The sequence below is a fragment of the Triticum aestivum genome, chromosome 7B (assembly GCF_018294505.1).
Source record: "Triticum aestivum cultivar Chinese Spring chromosome 7B, IWGSC CS RefSeq v2.1, whole genome shotgun sequence".
Classification (NCBI taxonomy): Eukaryota; Viridiplantae; Streptophyta; class Magnoliopsida; order Poales; family Poaceae; genus Triticum; species Triticum aestivum.
The window spans coordinates 126,604,458-126,618,746 of record NC_057813.1 but is presented as its reverse complement, the minus strand read 5'-3'; the positions used below and the strand labels follow the sequence as shown (position 1 = coordinate 126,618,746).

The window sequence follows — 14,289 nt, the reverse complement described above, 5'->3', positions numbered from 1 at the left end:
CAAAAATAGAAAAAAGATCCTGGACCACTAGATCGCAGATCAATGGTACAGATTTGGGTGGAGGCATCTCAGCCCACTTAATGCAGATTTTGCAGAAACCCCCCTACTGATAGTTCGACATGAAATAGGACATTTGCATTATGCACCTCAAGTCTTCGTGAAATACAACCATTTTTCAAATATGAACAGTACTAATGCCCATATCTTCTTAGTCTGAAACAAACTCGTCTCATATAAGATCTGAGAAAATATTTACTGGATGAAATCCAGACACATTTATGTGACACCACTAATTTTTGAAGAGAGTCGAACATCTTGGTCACCTAAGAAACGACAATATATATCACGAATATTTAACACATGAGATAATAAGCCATCCCAGCTCAAGTACGACCACACATACATGTCAAACTGGAAAATATAGCAATTTAAGGATTGAAATTATCGATGTTCAGCAAGCATTTCAGTACTTGAGTACATGAGAACACATCACAAGAGGCAAGTAGGACCACACGTACATGTCAAACTGGAAGTAGAACAAATTAAGGACTGAATTTATCAGTGCTCAGCAAGCATTTGAGTACTTGACTACATGAAACATACAGATCATTTTTAATATATGGCCGGCAAGACCAAGTGGTAAAGACTGAAATTATCATCGCCCAACAAGCGTCTTGCTGGTACAAGACCAAAAATATCTATCATTCTGCCTTGTGTTAGTGCTTCCTGGTAATCGAGCTTCCTGCTGGGAGAGGTTGGACTCTTATAGACTTGATCAGTTCGACCTACCTAGGTAAACACACCAAGTAAATAGGTGTCAATCAGAAACATATACCAAATAGCATATCTCGAGAAGAGAGACAATCATATATATGTCTAGCTGCATTCAGCACTCCAACCTAGGATACATAACCTATATGTCAAACTTAGGATGAAATTCTTGAAACATATTAATACATATGTAACCAGTCAGGATAACTTTGTAAGTTAAACTGGCTTTCCAGTATCTACAAGGGAGTTTTCAAATCAAATAAAATGGCATGTGATAGTTGGATATGTCTAATAGAGAGAGTACAAATATTTTGTTCATTATTCCATTATAGACCTATGATAATTGGATTACAATTCCATGATTAGTTAAAAGCACATATAAGAACGACAAATAAGTGGCATTGAGCAATTTAAAGGGAGTTGTATGACTGCCCTGCAGGTGCAAATCATTATTCAAATTTGATAGCTATAAACAAAAAACCTGATGGCATGCATTATATTATATCTTGTAATAATAAGAAAACCACAGAAGCATGGGAAAAAAATAAATGAACTAGATGGCAGATTAGCTCATGTCATGGACGAAGGATTAGTACTAAAGCACATACACACATCCTTGTTGTAGCCATACCATAGGCCAGTAAAAAAATGGAAGCCGCACATATCTTTGGTAAATGATTTATGTATGCCTAATCATTTTAATCAGCCTAGTTGAGCGGTCATAGCAAGACAAATAAGTGGTAGTCTTCGAAGCAAGAAGGAGCACAAACCTCTATTGTTTTGTTTTTTGTTTCTTAGAACATGTTCTTGCATCATGAAACGCCATTTCCTTACAAATGCTGCATTTGCGTGCGACTTTTTGATGAATTCCAGGCCTTCTCTTCTCACCGGATCCACTCCTTGCACCATCCCTATGGCCCTTTATTCTAGAGCATGTGCCCCTTGCATTGATATCCTTAGGTGTGAGGATGGTAACATCCTTTGGAATGACACTCCCAATACACGACTCCTCATTTTCTTGTGTATTGCATGGCACGGTCGAAACTAGTTGGGCTAAACCCAACTCAATGCCACACAAACTATTGTGCAGGAATTCAATTCCTTCCATGGAGCGTTTGGATTTTTGTATGAGATCTTCTAGCTTGTCCCTCACAGCAACTATCTTCCTTTTCACAACAATGTCAACCTGATCTGTTAAATTTTCTTCAAGCACATTCCCTTCCCCATCATAGACAATGTCCCTACGAATAGGAAAATTATCACATCATCATCATCATGTGGGTCAAAGTAGATAACTATTAATGTGTCTACATCGACATGATAAGAAATATACCTTTTGCAATTTTTCTGCCATCGCTTAAGAATATAAAGGCTTGGCAATTCATTTATTTTCGCACCCCTCAATACCCTAATAATGTGACGGCACACAATTCCCTTGGACTCAAAAAGCTTGCAAGAACATTTAGCAGTCATGGATGTTGTGTCATAACACACTTCTCTAATCTTCTTGTATTGATCACTGACAAACATGATTTTAATCCCCTCACGATTTTCTGTCTGCTGAACATCACAATCATCTCTGGCAGCAAGCACCTGAGCCTGAAACAATTCAAAAACCTCATGGGTGAATAGCGCCCTACCTTGTCTCTCTATTTCCCATGATGTCAACAACTCACTTGTTGTGTATTCACTTGTGTTATCAGCAATCAGCTCACTTTGCCTTTGACATTTCAAAGCAGTGTCAAACCTTAGCCAAAACTCAACAAAGGTAAGCTTGCGACGAATGAAACGTTTAAAAAATGAATTTGCACTCTCTGAAATAGAAGTTGTCCTGAGTAGACCAGCTAGGTGAATGTCCATAAAGTAAGCTGGTATCCATGTCGCACGAAGCTTATATCTTTTGGCAAACCACTCGTGATCCTCCAACTGAAACTCTATGATGAAAGGTTGCCATCTATCCTCAAATTCAGCAGGTGTTTCAGAATTCCACACACAATGTTTCAGCCTATCATAGAACACAAGGTCATTCCTCAATTCCGGGCGTACCTTCCCTGGAACCTTTTCCATAATGTGCCACATGCACAATCTATGTGTCGTGTTCGGTAGAATTTTTTCGATTGCATTTTTCATCCTAACACATTCATCAGTTATGATCACTCTAGGCGCAATCCCACACATTGCTCTAAGAAATGACCTGAACAACCAAATATAGGATTCTTCTGTCTCATGAAGTAGAAACCCCGCCCCAAAAAAGACACTTTGCATGTGATGGTTTACTCCAGTGAAGGGCGCAAAGGTGTATTCATATTGGTTAGTGATGTATGTCGAATCAAAAGATACGACATCGCTGAAATGCCCATAGTTTTTCCTACTTGATGCATCCGTCCAGAATAAACGAATCAATGTACCGACCTCGTCAACTTCATATTCAAAGAAAAATGCAGGGTTCAGAGCCTTCAATCTACCAAATTGGTCCACCAACATTTGAGCATCACAATTTCTTATTTTATTTTTCAGTCCACCGTAGTGATTCTGTAGGTCTTTCCGGGTGCACCCAACATGCTGAAAACCACCAGCACTAACATTAAGCAGCCTATATGCTAAGGCAGTGCCAATGCTAGCTTTTTGACAATCGTGAAGTGTTGTCTTCACTCTCTCACTAACTTGACGATTGGATCTAATCAAGTATTGCTGGCTCGGTGGCACAAAAGGGTGATTGTGATATTCAATGAGTGAAGCTATCTTGTATTTTCCATTACTTTCTCGAGTGACATATATAAGCTTCACATCCACATCTAGTCAATTTAACCTTTCTCCTTTTCTTTGAAGCCTCAACAACAACCATACCTTTCTCGGGACGGAAGCCTTCTTTTGCACACAGGAATCGTTTCCATTGAAGCACATTATCTACGACCCTCTGTTGTCCAAGACGCACACCAAATTCGACATTGTGTGCATATGTCCTGTAAAATTCCAGCACCAAGGCAATGTCATCAAATATCATCCCTACTTTTGGCTTCAATTCCTCGTCACACTGGGGTTTATACAAAGAACCCTGCAACATTGATTGCAATTTCAGTATGTTGAACCGGTATGGGCCCAAGCCCATCATATGTATCACTTAGGGCCCAAGCCCATGAGGAGAAGCTGACCTAGAAGGGGCATCCAGTCCTCCCGTTCCCAGTGAGAGCCGCCACACACACTCACACTCACGCTGCAGGTACTCCTCTCTCCCTGAATCAACATGGTATCAGAGGCCAGGTTCGGCGGGGCCTAACGGACGGCGGCGCCGGCCGGCGAGGCGGCGGGGATCCGGCGAGGCGCGGGCGCGGGCCAGTGCCTGGGCGACGACGGTCGCGGCGTCAACGCGCTGCTGCGCATGAGTGGTCGGGTGCGGCGCTGCCTGCGCGGCCGTGCACGGGCTGACGCGGCAGAGGACGGAGGGACTCGCGACCTGAAGGCTGCACAGGTGTTGTCCATGCGAAGGAGGAGTGCTTGCGTGAGTGCGCGAGGTGCTGCTGGAGTTTTTGTGCTGCTGCTGCTGCGTGAGGCGGCGGGAGGAGGTAGGAGAGGTGGTCATGGAGCTGCCGTTGCTGCTGCTGTTCCTTGGGAGGAAGAGGTGTTGCTTGCTGCTACTGGTGGTGGTCAGTGCTACTGCTGTTGTGGGATGCTGTTGTTGGGTGTGTAGAGGCTGTGTCCGTTGCTGCTACTGAGTGTTGCTGCTTCCACTCCTCCTGACCGAAGATGGCTGAGCCAACAGGCCTTGCTGAGGCTTTCGAGAAGCTTGCTAAGATCTTCGAGGAGTCGAAATCTGGGGCGATCATTCCTCGACAGGAAGTGGCTCAGAAGATCGAACTGTCGTCCATGGACATGAAGTTAGAGGGGGCTACCAATTATCTGAGCTGGTCCCGGAGGGCGTTGCTGGCTGTGGAACAGAAGGAGCTTGATGGGCACTTGTTCGGCGTTGTTGCTGAACCAGGAGACAAGACTACTGTGGAGGGAAAAAGATGGAAGGTCATAAACTCTGTGCTCATTGGCTGGTTGTTGAACTCGGTGGTGCCCCCCATTGGACGCTCTGTGGAGGGGCTATCCACATCCGCTGTGATATGGACGACTCTGTCCACCTTGTACTCAGATAAGGGCAATGTCATGCTAATTGCTCAGATTGAGGGGAAGATCAGTTGGCTGCATCAAGGCGACGACATGTCAGTGATGACATATGTGGCAGAGCTGCAGGCTTTGTGGGCAGAGCAGGATAACTGCGACCCTCTGGAACTCTACGATGCGGCTTGCATCGAGTCAGGGCGCAAGTGGATTGCACGCAGGCATGTGCTGAAACTGTTGGAGGGGCTTAGAGGTTGTTTTCATGGCAGGAGGGCATCCCTGTTGCACCAACCTCTCCTGCCCTCTATTGAGGAGACTATTGCTGCTATGTCTCAAGAGGAGGTGCGGCTATCTCTTGAGCATGCAGACATGAAGGCTGTGCCGTCTTCGACATTTGCAGTCATTGAGTGCATGGAGTGGGGCGATCCCAACAAATGTCATATCTGTGGGGAGCCAGGTCACTGGAAGTGGGCGTGTCCAACTCGTGGCAGAGGCAGGGGATACAACGGAGGGGGAACTGGCAGAGGCAGGAGTGCTAGAGGCAGAGGTGGATACTCAGGGACCTCAAGGGGTCAGGCTTCTAGGGGCAGAGGTGGCTACTCAGGACACTCAGGGGATCAGAGGGCTCACATGACAGTGGCAGGAGACACTGGGACGTCAAAAGGCAAAGATGCAGATGATGTTGACTATGGAGACTTTGCTCTCTGGGCCTCCACTGATGAAGGTAATCCAGAACAGGCATCTCTTGCTTCTAATGGGAGTGCTCCAAAGTGGGTTCTCGACTCTGGAGCATCTAAGCATGTTGCTAGTAAATCTTGCGTGTTTGAGTCTTACACTAAGCACCCTCCGTCTCACACGGGCACTATGCAAACTGCTGATGGCACAAACCAGCCTGTCGTAGGGGTTGGCACAGTCAAGTGCACTCCAACCATCTCCCTATCCTCGGTTTTACATGTGCCAGCTTTTCCTGTCAATTTGGTCTCCTTCAGTGCCCTAATTGATCAAATTGACTATCGTGTGATCCTTGACAAATTTGGTTGCGTGATTCAGGAGCGACAGACGAGCCAGACAGTTGGGACTGGCACCAGGCGTAGGGGGCTCTGGTACATGGACCAGGAGGTGCAGCCGGACTTGGTGTGTGTTGCGACCATGGAGGACAAGGAGAAGGAGGCGATGATCCATCACTGTAGGATGGGACATGTATCTTTTGATAAGATGAGTAGAATCTTTCCGGATGTTATGTGTGGGATAGGCAAGGGCAAGTTGACATGTGATGCTTGCGAATATGCCAAACACACACGAGCCTCATATGTGAGTAAGGGGCTTAGGAGCATATCTCCTTTTATGCTTATTCATTCGGATGTATGGAAGAGCCCAGTTGTATCAATGAATGGAATGAAATACTTTGTGACATTCATCGATTGCTATTCTCGTATGACCTGGATTTATTTGATGCGTCACAAAGATGAGGTGTTTAGCTGTTTTCAGAATTTCCATGCCTTGGTGAAGAATCAGTTTCAGGTGCAGGTGCAGGTGATCAGGACTGACAATGGGACAGAGTATGTGAACAACACATTTGGGGCCTACTTGTCTGATCAAGGTATTCTTCATCAAACTTCGTGCCCAGACACCCCTCCTCAAAATGGAGTGGCGGAAAGGAAAAATCGGCATATTCTTGAGGTTGCTCGGTCATTGATGTTTACGATGAATGTGCCCAAATTCTTGTGGAGTGAAGCAGTGATGACAGCCACATACCTGATCAACCGGACACCATCAAGAATACTAAGCATGAAGTCTCCGTGTGAGCTAGTATATGGAGAAACTAAGTTTGTTGTTCCCCCAAAATTGTTTGGCAGTACCTGTTTTGTTTGTGATCACCGTCCTTCTGTTGGAAAACTTGATCCGCGAGCAGTGAAGTGTATTTTTCTGGGCTATTCTTCTAGTCAGCAGGGATATAAATGTTGGTGTCCCTCAGAGAAACGCAGGTTTGTCAGTATGGATGTAACCTTCAGGGAGTCTGAGCCATTCTATGGTGAGCCAACAGATCTAAGTGTGTTGTTTCAAGAGCTTGACCATTTACACTCTGTGCAGGATGGTCAAGAGGGGGAGAAGGCTGTGTCTCACACTCAGGAGGATTCTGTGGGCACTAACATTGATGATGATGTGCAGGTTCAAGTCCAGCCAATTGTGGGTACAATTCCGGTTGGTACTCTCACTGATGGTGATGTGCAGGTTCAGGTCCAGCCAACAGTGGGTTCCATTCAGATTGGTAATCTCCAGCTCCCTGTTCCAGATCGGTGGCAGAATATTCCCCTAGTGTACTCTCTACGGCAGCCACAAGTGCCACAAGTGCATAGCTCATCTGACACACGTCTGGTCTATTCACGGCGGCAACCACTTGTGCAGGAGGAGCAGCAAGTGCAGGGGGAGCAACAAGGCAGTGGTGCAAGCTCATCTGACACGGTGGAACTGCCTATTGCATTGCGAAAGGGGACACGTGAAGCGGCACAGAAGGCTTTACCACCGAAGTTTTTTGATGATCATGACATTGGAAATTGTGTGTCTTATGAGGCTTTGTCTCCTTCCTATAGAGTGTTTGTTGCCTCTCTTCAAACTGTGTCAATCCCAAAGGATTGGAAGGCTGCAAAGCAAGATCCGAAGTGGCGTGAAGCGATGATAGAAGAGTTGGAAGCACTGAGGAAAAACAAGACGTGGGTGCTAACCACATTGCCGGCAGGAAAGAAAGCAGTGAGTTGTAAGTGGATCTATACAGTGAAGCAGAATCCTGAGGGGAAGGTGGAACGGTATAAGGCCAAATTGGTCGCCAGAGGATATAGTCAAACTTATGGGATGGACTATGACGAGACATTTGCTCCAGTGGCAAAGATGAACACAGTAAGGATATTGGTTTCCCGTGCTGCAAACTTTGGGTGGAAGTTGCATCAATTAGATGTCAAGAATGCCTTCTTGCATGGTGAGTTGAGGGAAGAAGTGTACATGAGATACCACCAGGTTTTGGTACTTCACAGACCACAGGGAAAGTATGCAGGCTGAAGAAATCCTTGTATGGACTGAAGCAATCGCCGAGGGCTTGGTTTGATAGGTTTAGATGTGCTTTCCGTGCTATGGGGTATGGTCAATGTAATGGTGACCACACGGTGTTCTACAAACACTCACTCTCTGATCGGAAGATCACCATCCTTGCAGTTTATGTGGATGACATTATCATCACTGGAGATGATAAGGAGGAAATAGAGAGATTGAAGGGGTGTCTAAGCAAGGAGTTTGAGGTAAAGGATTTGGGCAACCTAAAATACTTCCTTGGCATTGAAGTGGCTCGGACAGAGAAGGGAATATCTTTGTGCCAACGAAAATACACCTTGGATCTCTTGAGTGACATGGGCATGATGGGATGTCGTGCAGCCCCTACGCCGATTGAACAAAATCATCGAGTGACAGCTCAATCAGGTAAGCTGGTGAATAAGGAAGATTATCAGAAATTAGTTGGGAGGTTATTGTACTTGTGTCATACCAGGCCTGACATTACGTATGCCGTGGGTGTGGTGAGCAGATACATGCATGAACCAAGGAGTGGGCATCTTGATATTGTGCACAGAATTCTGAGATACTTGAAGGGGACTCCGGGTAAAGGGTTGTGGTATGCGAAGAGTGGACATCTTGAGGTGGATGGCTATAGTGACTCTGATTGGGCCAGTTGTCAAGATGATAGAAGATCAACTTCTGGCTACTGTGTATTTGTGGGAGGAAATTTGGTGTCATGGAGAAGCAAGAAACAGACAGTTGTGTCTAGATCAACAACAGAAGCTGAGTACAGAGCATTATCTCAAGGGTTGTGTGAGATGCTCTGGGTGAAGTACCTACTGAGCGAGTTGAAACTTCTGAGGAAGGGCCCCTTGAAGGTGTGGTGTGACAATCAGTCAGCTATAGCCATTGCTAATAACCCAGTTCAACATGATAGGACAAAGCATGTGGAAATTGATCGCTTCTTCATTAAGGAGAAACTTGATGCTGGGATCATCAGCCTTGGTCATGTCAGTTCTGGGCAGCAGTTTGCAGATTGCTTGACAAAGGGACTAGGAACAAAGGACTGTAACTTGGCATGTGACAAGATGGGAATGATAGATATCTACCACCCATCTTGAGGGGGAGTGTTGAACCGGTATGGGCCCAAGCCCATCATATGTATCACTTAGGGCCCAAGCCCATAAGGAGAAGCTGACCTAGAAGGGGCATCCAGTCCTCCCGTTCCCAGTGAGAGCCGCCACACACACTCACACTCACGCTGCAGGTACTCCTCTCTTCCTGAATCAACACAGTAACATTACCCTCACGTGACAACACCATCTCACTTCTAAAGACTACATGTTATTCGGTTATGAGATCTCATTTTGTCACTCCCAAAAATTACTACTCCCATATGGAATGTCCATTTAATGCGAGTATTACAGGTTGTGACAAGTGTTATAACACAATAGGGCTGTCTAATTTGTACCATACATACCTCAGATGTTTAGTTTTTGCATATTTGTTTGCCAGCTAAGGTTTGACATGGACATGACATATGATAAGTGTATATTTTCTTATCAAACATGAATGTATTCATGCAGTTTAATATGGACAAAAATAAGAAGTTACGTACATTATATTAAAATTAAAAACCGCGTGTACCTCTTGAGAGAATGATTCTTTTTTTTTCCGGTGTACTGGAGTCATCAATGAGAAGCATTGGGGAATTAATTTCTGCGAATGACGTTGCATCGCTGAAATCTTGATTTTGAACACTGTTGACCGATTCCATGGCTGCAAAAAAAATTTAGCAACCAACAGCACACAAGGGATTAACATAATGTTAGATACATTAGGATATCTTGATTTTCTCGTATCGTTATTGTCACCTGATAGTGCTGGTGCACATGCTGCGATCATTGGAATTGAGGGCTCTCCTAGAGGAGACATCGCACTGCTACCCTCCATTACTGGATCCTGTGATGAGAATTGCAAATTTAGACTGGGGATCATCTTTTCCATGTCAAACTTCTGCCACATGGGTCATATCAAAGGCATGGCTTATGGGAAAGATTAGGGAAATGTAATTAATTACTCTCAGAAGGACAGGAAATATTCATGTGCATAGAAATACTGGAGCGAGCACCCATCCAATAACAAATGCCAGACTTTTGGGGATGAAAGATCATCAATAAGCATTTAAAAGGAATAGCCAACCCAACGAATCCCCTAGCAAAATATGTAATGGCATCTTTGTGTCTATTCAGCATATGTATCTTGGAGAGAGAGAAAAAGAAAAATAGCCATTGTGTCTCACGTGTGTGCGTTTCGGCTTGCTGCTGAAGAATCGACGAAGCCAGAGCAGCCTACTTCTTGTACTAGTGCATCTCACCGGAATAGCTAGATTTGCTAGTGTATTGCTTCCTGCTAGAAATCAGATAGCGTTTATGTACAGTTGGTACACGCGCTTGGTATGGCTGAAGCAGCCATTGAAGCCAACACAAGATCTCCATGAGCCAGTAGCACTACACAATACCATAACTAAGTAATAGCACTAATCAACTTGCTGCTTCTGGAAAAAAATAAGAATCCAACAAACATAAGAATCACCCCAGAGCAGATCAGCTTCTATGCTACTCGGGCTGCTGCTCATTCTTCTTCTGTTGCTACCCAGCAACTAAATGGACAGATTCAACATTAACAAGTAGAAAGAATATAAAACTATAGAGATGAAGTATCAATCTACTAGCTAATAAAAAATTAACATTTATATTTTACCTGAAGAATGACGAACCGTGGTGGCCTATTCGCAGAACAAGAAGCGGCCGGCTGGGAAGGAGGCGAGAATCCACGACTGTCGAGCTAGTGCTGAATCGCGAGAGGAGGTGACCGGGGGGGGGGGGGGGGGGGGGGCGGAGGACGGCGGAGAGCTGATCTGGGAGCCTGAGAGTGGGGAGGAGGTGAGGAATCTGATCCAATCTGCCTCAAACCGCGCCACCGGCGAAGAAACGGCTAGGAGCCATCGAGGAGGAGATGGATCAGCTTCTTTGCTGCGCGTGCCCGCCCAGCTTGGCTCAGGATCTGCGCCGCCGCCGCCACCGCAGCCGCAGCCAAGAAATCTTCGATCCCGTGCCTTCGCTCTGTAAGGATTTGGTACAGACGTGGGAGGGCAGCGAAAGCAAATTTGCTTGTAGCGTTGGACCGTTTTGCAAATTTTGTGCAAAGATATCACCATCCGGACATGTGCCATCGATCTCTCATCCGATGGCCCAACATCATTTCTTCTATTTTTTTCACAACAATCTCAGATTCTACACAAGTCGTTCCCAGATCTAGGAAAGAATTCTCTGCCTAGAATGTATCCTTCTATTTTCTTATGTTACTATTGGATGGGAATGGGTAATCAAATTCAAGAACAAACTTATTTAATGCTAAACACACTTTTTAATGTTTTGTACTTTTCAAGTGTCGTAGCTGATTACAGTCAAACTAAGTTATGATTTATTCACTTGCTCTTTGCGTGATACACTTAAAAAGCTAAAAGATGTTTTCATTCCCCTTGCAATTTACCAAGAAAAAAGACCCAATTAGCAAAAGATATTATTTACATTTACAGTGCATCTGACTGAAGGCAGCCTAAATCTGCGGCTAATTTACAATGCATTTACTCCACCGGAAAAATGAGAACAGTCTTCTACCATGAGCAGTGGCCGAGCTAGCCGAAAATCACCAAGGGGCGAAACACAAGTCATCAGTGTTTGGGGACGGGGGAGGTGGGTGCAAATGCTAAAACAAAATCTAATCTGAACCTCCCAAAAAAAATCTTCAACAATTGATCCAAGGCTGGGGGGAGGGGGGCAGCGGCCCCCAACCCCAACATAGCTCCGCCACTGACCACGAACTCTGTCGCTAATATTTTATGATTTATTTGCATACAAGTTGATTTATGAATGTCAGCAGGCTGCAGAGATCAAGTTGTGTTGATGTACATGTCTTTAATTGATGGCAACACATGTTCCCGCAACAACAAGTTCGAGGAGGGAGTAGTTCGCAGCGAACGGCTCCCTGGTGAACGCTCTTTTATTTCCTCCTCAACAAGGAAACATAGGGGCTCGCAGGGTGGGGATCGAACCCACGACCTCCAAGTGAGATAAGCTTTTACCACTGAACCAAGTTGTTTTTTGTGATAAAATGCAGTAAAGTTTGCTAGATATCCTTTGAACGTTCTTTTAAATTCGTTTTTACCTCCAAATATTTCCAAAAAACCGATATATATTTCTTGTTTTTAACATTATACAGACGCAAGCGTTCATATACACGTGCATACACTCATTTCTGTGAATGCACATACGCACACCCTATGCCTATGAGCATCTCCGAAAGACTGAGCCGGCATATCATCTTGAAATTTATGAAGTTGAACCCTGGTGGGCTGGGGATACCAAAGTCCCTCTAACCATCCAACCACAGGTTGGTTCGCGTATTTCTCATTTTATGAAAGAAAAAATTCCTATTTTTAGATGGGATTTTTTTTTAACTTGCCATGTGCAATTTTATTATATGTAGCATGGCAACTTATTTTTCTTTACCTAATATTATAGGGAGAAAGTTTTCATAATTCTTCATACGTCACCTTTTGATATCCGTTGATTTTACGTTAATCATAAAGATTGACATTTGACATTTAAGAGGTGGAGGGTTTCTTTTTATTTTTTTATCGATTGTCCGTATTGAAAAGTACTTTTACCGTACGTCGTATAACCTGGATCTCTTTGTCTTCGCGCCATCTCATATAGTCCGGCTCAGAACATGAATCAATCACGGGTAGGTTTGCTACTAGCTAAGGATTAGTTGCTATATAATAATGTACGTATACCTCTATAACCGGTACAATTTAACCGTGAGACCTTGCTATATAAAGCATCAATCCAGAACCCATCGCTGCAGCCAACCGTCAGCATCCGCCTGGCATATCGAGAGAGGAGGAGGAGGACGAGGCGCACAAAATGGAGGCGATGGCGGCCTCGGCCTGAAGGACATGGAGATTACACAATTGACCATGGAGTTTAGAGCATTTCCAGCCGCGCCCCCAACAGGCCCCCTCGGGCGACTTTTTCGGCGCCGGCGCCAAAAAAACGGTCCAGTCATGCCCCCAGGACGACGAAAAGCGCTGGTTCGGCCCTTTTTTTCGCTCGGCGACCGCAGACCGAACCCGGCGCGCTGGGGGGCGCTTGGGGGCTCCAGCGCAAGGAAAAAGCGCGGCTAGCCCATGCCGTCAGGTGAAAAGTCAAAAATTTCTTCCCCGACTCGTCTCCCATCCCCGCGCTCTTGGCCGCAACTAGGCATATCCCGACGCCGCCCCGCCGCCCTTCACCGGTAGATAGCCATTCCCCGCCGAAAAAATAGCAGAGGTTCACCGTGACAGCCCCTCCGACTACTTCTAGGCGTTTCCGGCTGTGGAGGGCAGTTTAGCGGCGGGTGCACGCCCACCGCGCGCAAGGTGTTCGGCGATTTGCCTGCCTCGGCGATGGACTCGGATGACGAGGAAGTGCTCGTCGCGCTGCTGGAGGAGGAAGCTGAGGCCGACGTCCAGGAAGAAGAGCATCTCATGGTGCTCGCCGCCCTCGCCCAGCTGCTGGCGAGCAATGAAAAGCCGCGGTGAGGTGGCTCAGTGCCGGGGCGGGTGAAAGCAAAGAACCGGCATCGTCTCGAAGGCTACTGCACGCTCTACTCCGACTACTTCGCCGATGCTCCACTTCACGGCGACAGAACATTTCGGCGCCGTTATTGGATGAACAGAAAGCTTTTCCTCCGGATTGTGAATTCCATCCGGGAGTTCGACAACTACTTCAAATGCAAGATGGATTGCACCGGCAAACTTGGATTCACCTCCATCCAGAAATGCACGACAGCGATGAGGATGCTTGCATAATGAGCTCCCAGTGACTCAAAGGACCACTATGGGCGCATGGCCGAGTCCACCAGCCTAGAGTGTTTCTACAAGTTCTGTCGGGCAGTGGTGGCAGTGTTTGGACCGCAATACTTGAGAACACCCAATGCGGAAGACACTGCTCAGATCCTAGCACAGAATGCAGCAAGAGGATTTCCTGGGATGCTTGGAAGCATCGACTGCATGCATTGGAAATGGAAGCATCGACTGAAGACATTTGCTTGGCAGGGGATGTACAAAGGCGCCAAAGGTGGTTGCAGTGTGGTACTTGAGGCGGTGGCCACACAGGACCTCTGGATTTGGCACTCCTTCCTTGGTAATGCCAGGAACTCACAATTACATCAACGTGCTGCAGTGCTCTCCTGTCTTTGCCAAGCTTGTTGAAGGTCATTCTCCTCCGATGAACTTCGAGATCAACGGGCGGCAGTACAATAAGG

General features: G+C 45.9%; 1 protein-coding gene across 15 annotated transcripts; it reads right to left on the bottom strand.

The window, feature by feature from the left end:
* Positions 1–409: 409 nt before the first annotated feature.
* Positions 410–11,095, bottom strand: LOC123156084 (protein FAR-RED IMPAIRED RESPONSE 1). Of its 15 annotated transcripts, none has more exons than XR_006477825.1 (7): positions 10,681–11,090; positions 10,220–10,326; positions 9,792–9,879; positions 9,565–9,696; positions 2,105–2,370; positions 1,542–2,012; positions 410–789 (listed from the first exon to the last, which is right to left on the bottom strand). XR_006477825.1 is itself a non-coding variant. In XM_044574247.1 (7 exons), the coding sequence occupies exons 5-6, from the start codon at positions 3,253–3,255 to the stop codon at positions 1,544–1,546; spliced, it is 1,620 nt and encodes a 539-aa protein (XP_044430182.1). In that variant the 5' UTR covers positions 3,256–3,734; positions 9,565–9,696; positions 9,792–9,879; positions 10,220–10,326; positions 10,681–11,092; the 3' UTR covers positions 410–789; positions 1,542–1,543. The 15 variants fall into 15 exon arrangements, 9 of the variants coding, with proteins under 9 accessions (XP_044430182.1, XP_044430185.1, XP_044430188.1 ...); XM_044574247.1 differs by having other exon boundaries at positions 2,105–3,734; positions 10,681–11,092; XM_044574250.1 differs by having other exon boundaries at positions 2,105–3,826; positions 9,565–9,677; positions 10,681–11,092.
* Positions 11,096–14,289: the final 3,194 nt, after the last annotated feature.